The sequence below is a fragment of the Orcinus orca genome, chromosome 11 (assembly GCF_937001465.1).
Source record: "Orcinus orca chromosome 11, mOrcOrc1.1, whole genome shotgun sequence".
NCBI lineage: Eukaryota > Metazoa > Chordata > Mammalia > Artiodactyla > Delphinidae > Orcinus > Orcinus orca.
The window spans coordinates 77,828,463-77,846,279 of record NC_064569.1 but is presented as its reverse complement, the minus strand read 5'-3'; the positions used below and the strand labels follow the sequence as shown (position 1 = coordinate 77,846,279).

The 17,817-nt window shown below is 38.1% G+C and overlaps 1 protein-coding gene and 1 long non-coding RNA gene across 4 annotated transcripts in view; one reads left to right on the top strand and one right to left on the bottom strand.

Annotated features, from left to right (window-relative positions):
- Positions 1-6,394, top strand: part of NTN4 (netrin 4) — a 110,352-nt gene extending 103,958 nt beyond the window's left edge. For all 3 annotated transcript variants that reach the window (XM_004269526.3, XM_033427691.2, XM_012532902.3), the window contains one exon: positions 4,976-6,394. In XM_004269526.3, coding sequence (XP_004269574.1) covers positions 4,976-5,112 — 137 coding nt within the window. In that variant the 3' untranslated portion in view covers positions 5,113-6,394. The remainder of the gene's footprint in view (positions 1-4,975) is intronic.
- On the bottom strand, positions 16-13,070 carry LOC125960571 (uncharacterized). Its single transcript, XR_007470374.1, has 4 exons — positions 12,994-13,070; positions 3,859-3,938; positions 3,198-3,285; positions 16-109 (listed from the first exon to the last, which is right to left on the bottom strand). It is a non-coding gene; the product is annotated as an uncharacterized LOC125960571 (long non-coding RNA).
- Positions 13,071-17,817: the final 4,747 nt, after the last annotated feature.

The window sequence follows — 17,817 nt, the reverse complement described above, 5'->3', positions numbered from 1 at the left end:
TCTAGCTTGTTACCTACCGTGTTTCTGCTGATTTGCTGCTTGTCCTACATTCTCTGAACCACAACCTAAATAAACTCAGCAAGAGTATCTCTCCTTTTCACCATCTGATCTAGGGAAAATCCAAATGGAATTCTTTGAACTGACATCAAAAAATTTTTTCTCTTTCACATGCTCTATAAAAGTAAAATATTTTAAAATCCAGCAATATAATATTTTCTGTCCTGAAAGAGAAGTCTCAGATTGGTTCCAGGTGTCAGTAGCAAGGAAAGCACTTTCATGAATTTATCTGCCAATAATACTGTATTGGAAAGCTAGGTCCTATTATGATGCCCTGGTTAGAACTTGCTCCCAAAAGGAAGTTCAAATGCAAAATTCCATCTGTGCAAATAATATCGAATTCATTTTTACTGTTGCATGAGAAGCATCTGTTTCTCCTGGATAGAAAACAACTCTCAAGTTCTCATCATCTTCTTTTTCATTAAATGACCTTTTGGTTTCAAATTAGAAACAGCAAAAACAAACAAACAACAACAAAACTACAGAATCTTAGAGAAACTTGGAGTGGAGGAAAATTTGCACTTTAAAACATTGTGGCAGACACAGAGGCAAGCAAGTAAGGATGGGATTCATATCTGTTCACTCTACAAGTACACTCATACTGTGTCGTAAGCTGCTTATTTCTGTCTCCCTCATTAAATTTGAGGATGGGATTTAGATTTTTGACCATACTATCTCCAGGGCCTACCATTAGTACCCAAATAATAGTAACAAAGTACCCACAGAGTAAGTTCTAGTAAAACAAATAATATATTTTTTAATCTTCTGTATTTCCTTGTTTACGAAGTTGCCAGCTGTGTCTTAATGGCACTGCTGAAACAGGTGCATAATTTGTGTTCTGGATCTAATTCTTTTCAAATTTAAGTCCAGGAAACCACAGTTATGTTAAGAAGTCATTTATGGGTTTTGGTTAATAAATTTGAGAGAAATAGATAACTGAGTGAGAGAAAGAGAGAGAAAAACTATCAATAAAATACTCCCCACAACCTAAACGATCTACACAGTGATATAAAACTCTTGACTTTTGACCATTGACTAATCTCTCACACCCTTTTATACCTCTTCATATTTTATTTAAATTAATCTAAATTTTAATACGGAAAAATTTAAAGACATTTTAAAATAAATATGTTTACAAAGAACAAATGAAGTAATCAGAATCTTGGATTTTGAATACCGGAGACTAGGAGTCATCAATTTAAGTTCTGTTTCCCGGGGCTCTTTCTATAAGCACTTTCTACTATCTTGGCAAAAGAAAAAGAAAGAAAGAAAGAAAGAAATCCACTCATTTTTTTAGCAAGACATTATAAACAAAAGCTTTGACAATCTGAGCCACCCTCCAGGAAGTGAATTACACTTCCTAATCAGATTTCTGCCAAATAGAGTAAAAGAATCAACTGAGCTCATCACAATTGAAAACATAAGCACAATTATTCAAAGAATTCTTGAAAACATGTTTATTCACTTTGATGAAAAGACTAGAACCTGCCAAAGCAAAACCAGACACTCTTTCATTTCACTTTGTTTTTCCATTTTACAAGTTCAATAGCTAAGGCCAAAGAAAGCTGATAAGAAAACTCTGAAACTTTACACGCCAACATTTCCTTTGCTACTTTTGAAAAGGAGTAATCTAATTGGCATCCCTGCAAATTCATTCATTCCTACATTCATACATACATTTACTCATTCATCAATCATATATATTAGAATACCAAGACTAGCACTAAAGTATTATATTTTCTTTCTCTATGGATACAAAGTAAACTTTGCACCCTCAAACTTATAGCAAGGTTGGGACTTCCCTGGTGGCGCAGTGGTTAAGAATCTGCCTGCCAATGCAGGGGACATGGGTTTGAGCCCTGGGCTGGGAAGATTCCCACATGCCGCAGAGCAACTAAGCCCATGTGCCACAACTACTGAGCCTGCGCTCTAGAGCCTGTAAGCCACAACTACTGAGCCTGCATGCCATAACTACTGCAGCCCGCGTGCCTAGAGCCTGTGCTCCGCAACAAAGAGAAGGCACCACAATGACAAACCCGCGCACCGCAACAAAGAGTAGGCCCCGCTCACCACAACTAGAGAAAGCCCGCGCACAGCAACGAAGACCCAACGCAGCCAAAAAATAAAAATAAATAAATAAATAAATAAAAACTTATAGCAAGGTAGATGTCAAAAGCATAGAGATAGGAAGATAAAATGTAAATGCTAATAAGTGATACAACAGGTAACGTTGTTTTCCATGCTAACTTTTGGCATGATGCTGTTCCATAATTTATGGATTTATTCGGCATCATTTTATTAGTTTAATTTATATTTATACTTCAAAGTAATGGCAAACTCCTATAATATTTGTTCTATTTACAGTTTCAAAGTAAATTCATTTAAAATACTAGACTTAACACTGAAAGTTTCCTAAAAATTGTTTATCGTATTTTTAAATGAGGATTTTATTATTTTAGAGATGATACAAACAATATCAAGATGATTATGTTTTGGGTTTTTTTGTTTTTTTTTTTAAGACGATTATGTTTTAACTAGTCTGTTAATCAAATATTGGGATTCTTTTTCATGAAGAAGCTAAGGTTACCCTTTAAAGAATTTAAATACCTTATAATCCATCTTACGTATATATATATGTATATATTTTAACAAAAATGAAATCATAAGTATATGCTTCATTCTGCAACCTACTTTATTCAGTTATTATCTTTACCTTCAGTTTTAATTTTCACATACTCTAATACTCAGATCATATTCCAATTTCCCAATTGATCCCAAAATGTTCTTTAGACGTGGTTTGCCCTTGCCAGTATTCAATCCAGAATCACACGTTTTATCTAGTTTTTAAGTCCCTCAAGTATCTTTTATTCATGCAGAGTTTCTTTTTAGTATTGAAGAAATTATTATTGTTGAAGAAACCAGGCCAGGTGTCCTGTAGATTATCCTGCCTTCTATATTTGTCTGGTTGGTTCTTTGTGGTGTCATTTAGCTTGTCTCTCTACTTCCTATATTTCTTGTAATCATAAAGAAAAGCTTGATAGACTCAAGATAAACATTTTGTCTAGAATTCATCATAGATATTGTTGTGTGCTTCATGTTAATTCACATCATGTTAAATCACATCACAAGATATATAGTACCTGGATGACCCACCGTCAGGGTTGCTAAACTTGACTCTGGGGTTGGAGTGATTACAGTCTGATCTCTCCATTGGGTTCCCTTTTGAGACTAGAAAACAATGAGTATGAGTTACTTAGTCACTAAGCAAACATCCAGTTCCCCATTAGCTATTCAATTTAATGATTTTATCACCAATTCAATTGGCAATCCCTTCCTCAATGAATAATTTCATTAGAATTTTGAGAAATGATGTTTTTCTAATTTCACCTAATTCCCTTCATTTATCAATTAACATTATTCTGTAAGAGGACTTTCTCTCCCAAGCTGGGCTATTAGGTTACCATGAAATATAGTTCCTATTATAAAAGCACAATAAATGCTAAATTCTTTCCTTTAATTTTCAATTTCCAAAGTAAGGAATGGTTTTAACAACTGTCTCAAGACGACAAGTTAATTTTTCTCTGGATTTCTCTTTTTTGAGTATCACTTTGGAATTATGGATTTTTGTTGATTCAGTATATTAACACACACACAATTATTACATTCTTGGTGCTCAAATTATCACAACTTTGGTGAGTTATAACCCTCCCTTGCTGGTTCCTGTATCCTTTTAAAATGATTCCCATTAAGCTTTGAAAGCTTCCTTGCTTTTTTTAGCACAATAAGAAATCCCATGCTTACCTTGTATCTTCCTGCCCTGGACCTAAAAAAAGCATTTCTTCAAGAAGCCTTGTTTAGTTTTGTTTTGTCTTTAGTGAGACCTGTTATTAGAGACATTATGTTTGTTACAGGTGTTCATTACCACTGGAATGACATTTTTAAAGCCATTTTAGTGAATGAACAAGACTGTATATATTAAACCATGAGCTTAAATTGATATTTTCAATTGAATTTTAACATCTTGTGTTTTCCCTTAACTTGAGTTTTAAAGTATATGTCTCTTGATCTTATATAGGAAAGTTTTATTTTATAAATGTAATTACTTATTTGCTCTACCCTATAATATTAAAGAAAATTGTTTCAAAATACTAATATTGATATTACTACAGACATGTACCGAGGGAGATTATCACATTTCTTTTTATTAATGTATGGATAATGAGATTGTCCTTTTGGATTCTTATGTTTGTTAGCCAAAATTTTTACTTGAAGCCTGAAAAGAATTTTGAATTATAAAGTCAGCACTAGTCAAGTCTCATCTTTTTTTTAAGTATGACAAACAAACATTCTATATTCCAAAAACACACTGACTTTATATAGGAGATATGTGTTATTTTGTATAATCCATAGCTCTCTTCCAATACGTTTTCCCAAATGATTGTTTCACTTTTATAAAATCCTCCTTAATATACACTACTATACATAGTGAGTCTCCAAGAAATATTGAACTGTAGCAGCATGTTAAGTAGTCACAGAATCCTCACTTCTTCACCATAGAGGGAAAGAGTAAAAGTTCAACAATCAGACAGGCCTGAACTTGAGTCAGCGTGCACTGCTTACTGGCAAACACTGTTTCTCAATCTTGCCAAGCCTCTGTTTCCTCATTTGTAAAACAAGGAAAGAAGAAAGGTAATACCTACATCATAGGGTTATTTTCAAGATTAAATGAGATAATACATTTAGAGCACTTAGCACATAATAAATATTTACTAAGTGTCAGCTATTATTGCATATGACTCCCTATTTCAACTATGAATTTATAAAACCGTGAACCATGTATATATAAAACTGCTAAAGTCACATCTCTCCCTTCACTAAACTATGATACTACATAGTCCCTAATTTTGTTCTCTTTCAGGTTTGGAGTACCTTGTAGCAGGACATGAGGATGTAAGAACAGGCAAACTAGTCGTGAATATGAAAAGTTTTGTCCAGCACTGGAAACCATCTCTTGGAAGAAAAGTCATGGATATTTTGAAAAGAGAGTGCAAGTAGCAGAAAAGGTGTATAGCACATAATGGCAATTCTCTATGTACAAAACACAAACTTAATGGAAAGGAGACCTCAAAGATGAAACTGGAAATTTTTTTTAGTGCCAAAATATATAGAAATGTTCCAATGCATGGCCCTTGTCTACCCTATCTCTTTTGGGCCCATGTTTAAATACAGTTTGTTTCATAAAGTGGAATGAAAAATCCAATACCGATACCTATTTTCTATAGGACTGATTCTGAAATTCATAACTATTAAGAATATTTTAATAGCAGTAAGATATTTAGCAGTAATCCATTAAGGGCAATGCATGTAACAAGGACTCCTCCCATCTTCAGATATGTTACTTACATTTGTGCTACTTGGAGTAATTAATGAGATTTTAAGGAATCCCCAACCCTACTATCAGAAAAGGTGTTTCTTAAAAAGAGCCTTCTCTTGCGTGATGTGTGTGAACTTTGGTCTGTGGGGTGTTAAATGGAACCTCTCCACATGTATATAGTATTTCATTGTATAAAGCACTTTACTACCTACCACTTGTGTTGTGAAAGTTTGGAGACTGCCGTTGACAGAAAAAAAAAGAAGAAAAGGGCACGTAAGAAAACCTGCTGAAACAGAAGCACTATCACTACGTGTGGAAAAAAAGTGGAAGTTGTACTCTTTAAACTTGAACACTTGAGAGTAACTATGTGAAGATGCAACCTGAAAGGAGAATATGTTTGCATGAAGTCTCAGCTTTGGGATAGAGGTTAGATTCCACAGATACCGGCCATGATGAAACTTTTAAAAAAACTGAACAAGAAGAGACTCTAAGAGAAAGGAGTCATAAGTGTAGAAAATGCTTGGATAAAGAGAAAATGGACTTTAAATTTTAAAAGCCCATTTATTTGCAATGCACTTGTATACACTTCAAAAATTATTGTAGACACAATTTGTTTTATTTTTGTGTTTAGTATTTAAACCTGAATATGGAAACAGTTTCCTCCTTGTCTTTATTAACAGTATATGGTCATTCTGTTCACTCATTTTTTGACTCAATGTATGTGATAGTTCACCAAATTACAGTTTTTCATTATTATTTCTCTTCTGTACTCATGCATAACCACTATACATATCATTTCTTCTGTACTTGAATATATAAAACCTGAACCACAGTGCCATAAGATTAACTTCACATACAGAACATATTTTTCCTGAGGTCCTGTGGACTTGCAAAATATATATATATATTGCTCTGTTAATTTTTTATATTTCATATATGTAATAAAGGAATATGATCTCCTGATTTTTGCCTCATTTCCTGATCAACTGATGCTAAAGATTACCTTCTCTTAATGAGGGAACTCAAATCTAATTCCTTAAACTAAGAAAATCAAATAAGGACCTGGTATTTCTACTCTTATATTCTAGGGTTTGGGGATGGAGTGGAAGCTAATTCAGATGGGTTTACTTTCTGTAGCTGTTGGACGTGAACTTTTTCATCAGATGCATTGCATTTTTTTATATTACATTTACTTTTTTTTTTTTTTGTGGTACGTGGGCCTCTCACTGTTGTGGCCTTTCCCGTTGCGGAGCACAGGCTCCGGACGCGCAGGCTCAGCGGCCATGGCTCACGGGCCCAGCCGCTCCGCGGCACGTGGGATCCTCCCGGACCAGGGCACGAACCCGTGTCCCCTGCATCGGCAGGCGGACTCTCAACCACTGCACCACCAGGGAAGCCCTTACATTTACTTTTTAACTAATTTAAAAAGTAATAAAAGTTCACTGTTGAAAATACAGAAAACCATAATGAGAAAAAAAAATGCCTATATTCCAACAATCGTGATAATAGCTGTTAGCAGTTTAGTGTAGATGCTGCTAGACTACTTTGTATGCATATACATACCTCTTATAGAATTGGAATTATACTATACATACTCTTATGAAGTCTGCTTTTATAACCTGCAGCATATCTCTTAGTTTCTTACCTATTCCTATCTTATCCTCATAGATGGAATGCTAACTAGTAGACATCATTTACAAGCAACTTATAAAACATGGTGGTAAGTACATCATACCAAGAAAAATATTTTAAGTATGTCAGATATAGGATTTTCTTAAGTTTCAAAATTGCCAGGTTGTCTTCTTTTCCATTTCACTTTATATAAAATAGCTACTACACATTAAAAAGAAGAATATAAATAATGTCTATTTTTTAAAAGAGTAGAAAGATGCCCACAATATACTATTCAGTGAAAGAAAATGACAGAACAATACTTATAGTATTAGCTCCCACCCCCAAAACACATTTATAATAATATAGCATCTCGGGCTTCCCTGGTGGCGCAGTGGTTGAGAGTCCGCCTGCCGATGCAGGGGACACGGGTTCGTGCCCCGGTCCAGGAAGATCCCACATGCCGCGGAGCGGCTGGGCCTGTGAGCCATGGCCGCTGAGCCTGCGCGTCCGGAGCCTGTGCTCCACAACGGGAGAGGCCACAACAGTGAAAGGCCCGCGTACCGCAAAAAAAAAAAAGAAAGAAAAAAAAATAATAATATAGCATCTCAAAAGTTCTGACAGATAGATTATAGCAGTATTTACCCCTGCAAGGGAAAGAGAATTCTCACCTTGTAGTTTGCATATGTCTGCATTGCTTGACTTTCTTTCATTGGTCACGTACTGCTTTTGTAATTTATTTTTTAAACACTTAAATTTTTTTAAAAATTTATTTATTTATTTTTGGCTGTGTTGGGTCTTCGCTGCTGCACACGGGCTTTTCTCTTGTTGCGGCGAGCAGGGGCTACTCTTCGTTGCGGTGTGCAGGCTTCTCATTGTGGTGGCTTTTCTTGTTGCGGAGCACGGGCTCTAGGCATGTGGGCTTCAGTAGTTCTGGCTCACGGGCTCTAGAGCACAGGCTCAGTAGTTGTGGCGCACGGGCTTAGTTGCTCCGCAGCACGTGGGATCTTCCCGGACCAGGGATTGAACCCGTGTCCCCTGCGTTGGCAGGCGGATTCTCAACCACTGCACCACCAGGGAAGCCCTAAACACTTAAAATTTAATCAACTGTTTTTAAAGTATGTTCAAGCAAAATCATAACTGAAAGTTTAATTTAGCTAGTTTACCAAATTGCTGGGCCCCTATATGGTTTTCCAGTCTTTTGTTTTTGTTTTTGTTTTTTTTTGGTTACGCGGGCCTCTCACTGTTGTGGCCTCTCCCGTTGCGGAGCCCAGTGGCCATGGCTCACGGGCCCAGCCGCTCCGCGGCATGTGGGATCTTCCCGGACCGGGGCACGAACCCGCGTCCCCTGCATCGGCAGGCGGACTCTCAACCACTGCGCCACCAGGGAAGCCCTTCCAGTCTTTTTGATTAGAATCTTCATTAGGTGCTGTTTCAACACCTTTTCTGGCAACATTCCAAAAACATAGGTCACTGTTATAATCATTTTTTAATCTTTTGATTCTTAAATCATTTGCAGCCCTTTCACTGCAGTTTTAATTTCCTATGAGCATTATTGGCTTCCAAAGTGAAAAAAAAAGGAAAGAGAAAGAAAAATAGAAGGAACCTCATGTTCCTCTTTGTAAAAGTAAACAACAAAATGAAATGTGAGCAAGCCGCCCCCTGACCCCACTCCCATTCCATCATTCCATCATTCTGCCACACTTCTGTATACTTTCTCACCCTTGGCATCTTTCAAAATAACCATCACAGTACCAAGGCAACAGAATCACATAAAACTTCCATCTATGGCTTCAGATGAACATGAATACTTCCTTCACGAGCTAGTGGGAAAGTCTCTGCCCCCAGAGCTTTATTCTCTGTACTGTGGGGCTTTATTAGCCAGCAGATTAGTTGCATAATCTCCACATACCTATGTGCATAATTTGTCTGAGGTCAACCCAGTCTATGCCTTCTTATTACATCACTTTCCCCATAGAGGAATGTTACTAATATTTGGTATTTGATATAATGGAAATTCTCAATCGCAGGATAATCTTTTAATAGTGAGGTCAAATCTGTAGGGATATGATGGTGAGTCCAAAAAGCAGTGTGCATCTGGCTATGTTAAACAGAGAGCAAGGCCTGTTACGGGTAAACATAGTTCTTTGGGATACTTTGGGTTCTTGCAGAACAAGTCCCTTTCTAAATGATTAGAGACTTATCTACTCTGAAGGGTGGGAAAAAAAAAACCCTTGAAAATTCCTTGTGCTGGCTGTCCCTTTGCCACTGCTCTGGAATGCCTGAGAACAAGGAGCACGAACACCGCCTTGGCTGTTGAGAGTTTTGTCAGAGGCCCCAGGACTGAATCGCCTTTGTGTTCATTGTTTCAATGAGAAGCAGTCCCCTAACCTAACTTTATCAAAGAGCCAAATTACTCACGATTTATTTCCCACAGTTTGGAAGGAAAATATTTATGAATAACCTCAAGTTTGCAAGGGAGATTGGTATGATAAAAATGGAATAGAAGCAAAAGGGTGTGTGCCTTGCATGACGGATTTTTTTAAATCTCAGAGAATGATTTGTCTGAGAATACTTTTTGAAAACCGATGCCCTTGTTCCTGCTTTCCTACACTTGCGCCAAAGGGATTTAAACATTTCTCTACTTCTTGAGCATTACTGTGTTTGAGACCTGCAATATTTTAAATGACAAATTCTCAGCTTTATTATTAGTCCACTCACAAAGGGTGGGTGACCCAAAAAAGCAAAATACTAGTGAGAGAGAAAGAAATATGCACGGGGCCAAATAGATAGTTCCAGAATTGAGAAGCATGTTCTGTTAAGAGAGAGTTTTAGTAAATGCTGAACACATCTCTAGTTTCTTACTAGGTAGTCACAGGTGGGTGGCTGTGTTCCAAAGTGTGATCATTAATAATGAGTCAATTTAGAAATCCAAAGCTCTCCAAGATTTACTGGGGATGATCAAATCATAGTGCACTTATCTGAATAGAGGGGAATGGCAGCCAGGCAGGGAAACTTGCTTCCCAGAAAGAAAAATAACCACTGTCAGCAAATTTTCACGGTGTGAACAACATGGTCCACCCAGAGACACCCTGGACACCCCCTCCTCAGCCAGGGTACCATCAAGGATTTCAAACGTGGTGAATAAAAAATAAGAAAGATAATATATCAGTAGAAATCAATAATTAAGAAGACACTTTTCAAAATGTTTTACATATGTTATTCTTATTTGATCCTCCTAAGCACACGTAAAGGACATATTATTACCTCCATTTCCCAGATAAGGAAACTGAGGCACAGAGAGACTAAATTGTCCAAGGACACTCAGCTAATAATTGTGACACCTGGGTTTAAACCCAAGCATTCTAATTCCCAGAGTCCGTATTTCAACCACTAAAAGGGGATCCTAGCACTCAGAAAGGAATTCACGTGAGATGATGCCAACTGCACCATTTTCTCCATTGGCCATTTCATTTATTTATTATTTATTTATTTATTTATTGAAGTATAGTTGATTTACAATGTTGTATTAGTTTCTGATGTACAGCGAAGTGACTCAGTTATACATATATATATACATTCTTTTTCATATTCTTTTCCCCTATGATTTATTATAGGATATTGAATATAGTTCCCTGTGCTATACAATAAGACCTTGTTGTTTATCCATTCTATATATAATAGTTCGCATCTGCTAGTCCCATACTCCCAATCCGACCCTCCCCTGCCCCCCTCCTCCTTGGCAACCACAAGTCTGTTCTCTGTGTCTGTGAGTCTGTTTCTGTTTCATAGATAAGTTCATTTGTGTCATATTTTAGACTCCACATGGCTGTTTCTTTTAGATCATAGTTGAGGGAAGAACACTGAAGGTCAGCATTTCTCCCAGTTTTCCTTCTCTATACTCCAGATTATAATGTATCCCATTATTCCACCTTGCAATTACATAATTTTCTACTATCTTTCTCACTATTACATTGCCATTAGAGTAAAACTGTTTACCATAATTTATACTAAGTTGAGATAATGAGTCCATTTTTATCTTTGCTCTTTTCCTCTTGATCTGATTTTCTGAGATCTATTTAGGTATAAGGTCCACTTTTGCATTTATCAGTAATGTCCCTGAATAAGCTACTATACAATTCAACAGCATTTCAATCAGTTCTCTCAGCTCTAAATTTTGCTGTGTAGAGCAACTCTGCTTGCAAGATAAATGAGAAGGAATTACACCAGAAAGACACAAGGAAACGGAAAAAAATAGAGAATGTAGGCACTTGTCAACCAAGGAGAGAGAGCAAGAGGCAAGAAAGAAGGGGTAAAGATATAAGAGAATAAAGGAAAGCAACAGCTGGAAAAGGAGCCAGGTGATCTGTTCTAGTAAGAATATGCAAAATATTTTAAAGTAGAACATACTCAGTCAACCAATTCTTCCATTGGTTGACTGAAGTATGTTCATAGATACTTCACATAGATATCATGATTTATATGAGATCACTGCAAATATTTATTACAAAATTTTTCCATCCAACTCTTTTGCTATCAGTTATGTTTGAGGAGTCAGAAAAGCTAAAAAAGATAAAGCAACAGAGAAACCTTAGGTGATAGTAATTAGGAAATTAGGAAACCAATTGGTTTTACCATATATTGAAACAGAATTTTAAATTTACCTTTTACAAGGTACATAGTCATCAAAATATTTAATACCAGTAAGCACTGCCTAAGACTCATCTTAATAATGATTATCACTTTTGCCCTTATTAAGTGCCAGATGCTGTGCTAAATTTTATACGACTTACCTCAGACCTCAGTTAACAATCTTGTGAAGCTGGTACTGTTATTAGACAGAAACTGAGGGCCAGAGGGTTACTTGTCCAAGGTCACCAAACAAGCAGAAAAGCTGAGATCTGAGCCCTGATTTTAACCCCTTTTAACCCCTATGATCTACTGAAGCCTCCAAACCAATGATTCTCAAATAATGTCCATAAAAATCAACAGACATGTTTGTTAAAGTGCAGAGTCCCAGGCCCCTATCTCACAACATCTGTTTCAGAAGGTCTGGGTGGGGACCCGGGAGGGACAATTTAATAAGCACCAGTGGTGACGCAGATACAGGTGGTCTATAGAAAAGACTTTGAGAAACACTGCTCTAGACACTTTTACAGAATAGTCTCAACAAAGTCAGAATTATCACTAGTTCTGCTTCTACAAATGCATCTCCCTCTGGTCATAAATCTACTTGGCCTTCATCACACATATTATTTTATGAATAACCGAATCATTAGTCCTGTTATGGTTACCCAGGAACTAAAATGGTGGAAAAAGGGAATTGAAAAGCGATTCCTCCAACTATTATCTACCCTACTTCTTAACCTGGCCTGAAACGGAATTACGAAATGCCTGAATTTGTCTTTGATATCTTAGCTCCTTGGTCCATTTTGGGCAATCTCCTCCCAAATGCCTATTGGCTTCATACTGCTCAGAGTCTACACGAAGATGCTACACAAAACTCTGAACTCCCAACACTCCCTCCAGCCTTAAACAGTATACTTACTTGTCAAGATGCTACTCTTGACCAAGAGATTGGTAGATTGATAAGATAAAATAAGTCATTCTAATGAGATACTTTCCCGTTTTCCCACTTTCCTTTTTCCCAAACACAATGTTTTATTAACTCAAATAAACCATGCGTGTCTGCAGAAAACTTTTAATGGGTGATTCTTATCATGGGAATTTCAGGCACTGATGGCAGGCCAGTGGAAGAGATATTTTTGGTCAGCTGTGCCTTTCAATGCCTCATAAATCAGGACGCTTAGGCAGCTTCCTAATTACCCTTTAGGCAGTGCCAGTCCTACTCACACACTCAATTGTACCCCACTCAGAAGCTTAAGAAGTTAGGAGAAAGGTAAAAAGCAGTGACATTGGGAAAGGAAAGCATTGGGGACCATCTAACTTACCCTCTCTCAGAAGTAAGGATTCAAGCCACAAATAAAATACGAATCCACACAGACTTCACATTTTGCTTTCCCATTCCTGTAAATGAGAAGTAAAATCTAGGATAACATTTTCCTTGATACGTATGGGGAGAAAAACCAAGGAAATGTACACAACTTGCATCACAGCGAATAGAATTCCTTAACCTCGGTAATACTCATTATACATACACACACGCTCCAACCTCTTACACAGGGACACTTGCCCAGAAGTGACCTTCAGCAGCCTTGAGAGCTTTTTATAACAATTGAGAATACACAACTGGATATTTTTATCAGCGTGTTCTCTGCCTTTGATAAATGTTGCACTAAGCAGTTTGAAGCAAAAACACAGTGATTACATTATTTTTAATGCAGTATTTACAAGTATACTTAATTTGCATCCTCCAGAATTTCACAAGTCTCGCCAAATGTCTCAGGAAAGAAGGCTAACTTTAAGAAAGATTCCTCTAAGTTTTCACTTGTCCCCAAATGTTATCCTACTTGGATTAGGTAAAAGCTATTTGAGAAGTGATGTTTTAAAGCCTCACATAGGCCACAGTTGATTTTTCAGGACTCTGATTCAATATCTTTATGAAATGTGTTTTCAGTTTTTAAGTAGAAAATAAAAATAACACATGTATAAAAACAGAACAATAAGTACCTTGCAACCTGAAGAGTTCTTTAAAATCTATTTTTACGGCAGTAAGTAGATGCTAGCCTAGCTTACTCTCCCATTGAGTAGGTCATCCATTGTGTAAATTCTTATTAAAACAACATGATTTATGGAAGGTAGGGGTAGAACCAGCATTTTCAGAGTGCCAAACACCATCATGATCCTCATCTCAATTAGTCCTCAGAACAAAGTTTTGAAGACAGATCTTTCTTATGACCCTCCTATGCAGTGGGCATTGTTCTGGGTCCTGGGGATACAGTGGTGAACAAAACAAAATTCCTACTCTCATAGAGCTTACATTTTAGTAGGGGAGGCCATTCAGAAGATAGATATAATAATCCCTGCTCTATATCCACACTGTAGGAATTATTTATGGAGCACTCAATGCCCTAAATGATTTAAGAGAAATATTCTTTCTTCATCACTAAAGGGAAAATTCAATGCAATGGACCCTATCCTCTTGATTGCACTGAACACTGTTTTCCCCCAGATGAACTGAAAGCAGTAAATGACTAAATTCTTCAGAGTGGAAAGCTGTTAAAATTGGCTAATGAACACAAAGCAGGCGTTCTGAGTTACACTAAATGCCTGGGGGGAAGCAGCAGAATTCTTCCTCCCACCACCCATTATGGAGCTGACAAGGTCCTGCTCTGTGCCGTGCTCATTAATTTTCCTGTTGGCTTTAAAGATTTACAACAGCTCTGACACTCATGCATGAGAATCACAGGGATCCCATGTGCCCAAGCTGTGGTGCACTGGCCAGCTTTGCTCCCCACAAACCTGCTGGGGGCTCATGTACTCCAGTCACGAGAGCTCGGGAAGATTCACTTGCCTCTGTGAGAAATAACAGTGATCATAATAAAAAAAGAAATTCTAAGCATTCTTTCAAGCCATTGGGAAGTTCCAGCACATTCCAGCTGCAAAAGAATTCAAGTTCCTCCACTTATGTCAAAGCTTCAGCACCATCATTGTATGCTTTGTACATTTAATAGACCGAGGTCTAGTAATTAACTCTACAAATTCTCTCCCTGCCTTTTTTTTAAAATCATGAACCACAAGCTGATTCTATAGGGAGGTCAGTCTGGGATTTGGTGAATTATCCTCAGGTTTTGAGCAATGACTTTTCAGAGGTTCGAAGATTTTCAACTTCAAGGATTGCTATTCCAGAGCAGAGTCATCGTTTGTGATCTGGAAATTTTGCAGAACAGTTTATTCCTTAAGCTTCAGAAATCTACATCTATGACTACTGATGGCTGTTCTAAGAAGTCTTCACTCCTTTCAGGGTCCTGAAAATCAAATGCTCCTGTGTCCTTTTCTAGGTCCAACTGCATCCTCCAAATCATCCTTGTTTGAATTTCTCCTGCAAATTTCATTCTCACTTGTGATTCTTTTGCGGAGCAGTGGGGGAGGGGGGGCACCGCAGGGCTTGTGAGATGTTAGTTCCCCAACTAGGGATTGAATCAGGGCCCTCTGCAGCGAAAGCCTGGAGTCCTAACCACTTGACCACCAGGGAATTCTTTTTAGGAGACTCACTTCCTGCTTACCTCCTCTTTGCTATTTCTTCCTCTATAAAGAAAGGGAGGAAAAATAATAGAAAAATATGAGAAGTTGCTCCAATTTTTCTTAAGGCAAAGAAAAAAAAAATTATCCCATCATTAAGAAGTGTCCCAAAGGAGCTTCAACTGATACAAACTTAGGCTACTGTTACTAGGAGTCAAAAACACTGACCTTGATAACAGAGCAGGGATAATTATTACACTCTGCAAACAGAAACTTATTTTTGGCCACACTGTGTGGCTTGCAAGATCTTAGTTCCCCAGCCAGGGATCAAACACAGGCCAGGGCAGTGAAAGCGCTGAGTCCTAACCACTGGACCTTCAGGGTATTCCCAGAAACCATTTCTTTACAGAGCCACAGATTGAGTATATATTTCCTCCAACATAGAGTACACATGCACTTATTCTAATAATTGAGAGGTGGAAGGGGGGGAGAAAACTAATGCAATTCAAACACTAGCAAATAGAAATCTGATTGAGAAGATAATACAAACAAGCAACAGTATGTCACACCGGGATAAGTGCTATTAATGAACCACAAAAATGCATGCTGAGGAAGCCCTGAATGAGAGATTCTTAGAGACATTAAAGAGAAGGTGATTTGGCTGTGTCTAACAGCAACTTCTCCGCTTTTGAATTTCACTAGGCAAAGGGGTAGACTCTACATTGTAGTTTATAATGACTAGGATGGCTCTAATGTCCTGACTCCCCTGAAATCCAGATACTGTTGTCATTGAGATCTGCTTTATATGCATTATCTTCACAACAATGAGGCCGGTGCTATTATTATTCCCATGTTACTCCTGAGGAAGAGGAAGCCCAAGTGAGCAACTAGGCCCTTGTCACAGGCAGTAAGTGATAGAGCAAGAGTACAAGCCCAGTTCTGAGCCCCAGAGCCTGTGTTCTTAGTCATTATACTGTAGTCCTTCTTCTTTAACATGTGCTTTCTCAGTCTGCAGAGGCAGCCAACTGCTCTGACTCTCCCTGAATCTCTCTCTTCCTTCTGGCCCTCTGCACCATTTGCTGGAAGAACTCAGGAACTGAGTCCTGAGACAATGAACTGGTAACTCTTCCTGCAGCTAGGCACCATCATTAGTAGGAGCTTCAGCATCTCCATTCTGTTCTCCCTATTAAGCCTGGCAAATGATGACTTCCCTACAATCTTTTTTAAAAAAATCACTGAGTGTAGGGAATGGTGCCATCGTGGCCCCATTACCTAAGAGTATGCCCTATGGGACTGGTACGGGTGGTACTCTGGTTGCCTAAAAATGAAACCAAACATCTTGGACAGCAATGATAGTGATAACTACTTCTAGACCACCACCTTAGAAGGATGGAAAATAACACATCATAATAAGATAATTACTCATTTTCATACTTAGTCTATTTTCTTCCATTAGGTTGTACAAGCTCTTTGAGGGCAGAGATCATATCTGTTTTGTTCATATTTTATCCCCTATGCATACCAAAGTGCCTGGCAGATAGCAGGTACTCAGAAAATATTTGTCAAATGAATAAATAGGTGATATCCCCCAAAGCATATTCAACTATTCCCTTTTCCTTATTTATTCAATCATTCAACATTTATTGAACAGCAGCTACAAAAAGAAACAGCTTATTGGCGTGGTTAAGTACACAGAATCTAAACTCTGATTTCCTGGATTCAAATACTGGTTCTGTCACTTACCAGCTGTGTGGCCCTGGGTGAGCCAACTAACCCTTCTGTATTTTATATTCCCAATCTGTAAAATGGGGGAAGTAATAGTACCAACCTCACAAGGCTGTTATAAGGATGAAGTGAATTCACATAGATAAAGTATTTAGAACAGCACCTGGCATATAATAAATAGTAGGTGTTTACAAGGATGAAGAAGATGAGGATGTTCTAAGCTTCAGGGCACTGGAGGTACAATAGTGAAGAAATCAGACAGGTCCCTGTGTGCATGTAACTTACATTCTAGTGGGAGAAACAAACAATAAACTTACAAAGAATCAGTGAAACCATTTCAAATAGTTTTAAACACTGTGAAGGAAATGACACTTTCCTGGTGTTGAGAAATGAACACTGAGGTGGAATTTTAAGAATTTTACTAAGGAGGGATCAACCTCTGTGGAAGGGAGGAAAAGGAACCAGAAGCAGGCAGAAGAAGAAGCTGCACTGCAAAGCAGCCCCAACGATAGCCCCAGCCCATGCTACAAGGAGAGCTGGAGTGGAATGACGCTTTGGGGAGGTCCCGAGTGGGGCTGAGGTGACCAGACCTTTAGACCCCTCTCTGGATGTAGGCTACCCTAGGAAGGGTGATGACCTTGCTCTCTGCAGCTGAAGCAGTCCCTAAAGGGGCTGACAGCTGAAGACTGCCTGTTGCCATCGAAGGGAGATAGGGCAGCACAACACAGTATGCATTCCACCCAGCAGATATGATGGTGGGGGTGGGTCACTACCTAAAAAATGTGGTCATGGAAGGCCTCTCTGAGGAGGTAATATTTAAGCTGGTAACTATACAGTGAGGAGGTGGCAGCCACATAAATAGAGCAGAGAAAGCATTCTTATTAAAGGAAATAGCCAGTACAGTGTCC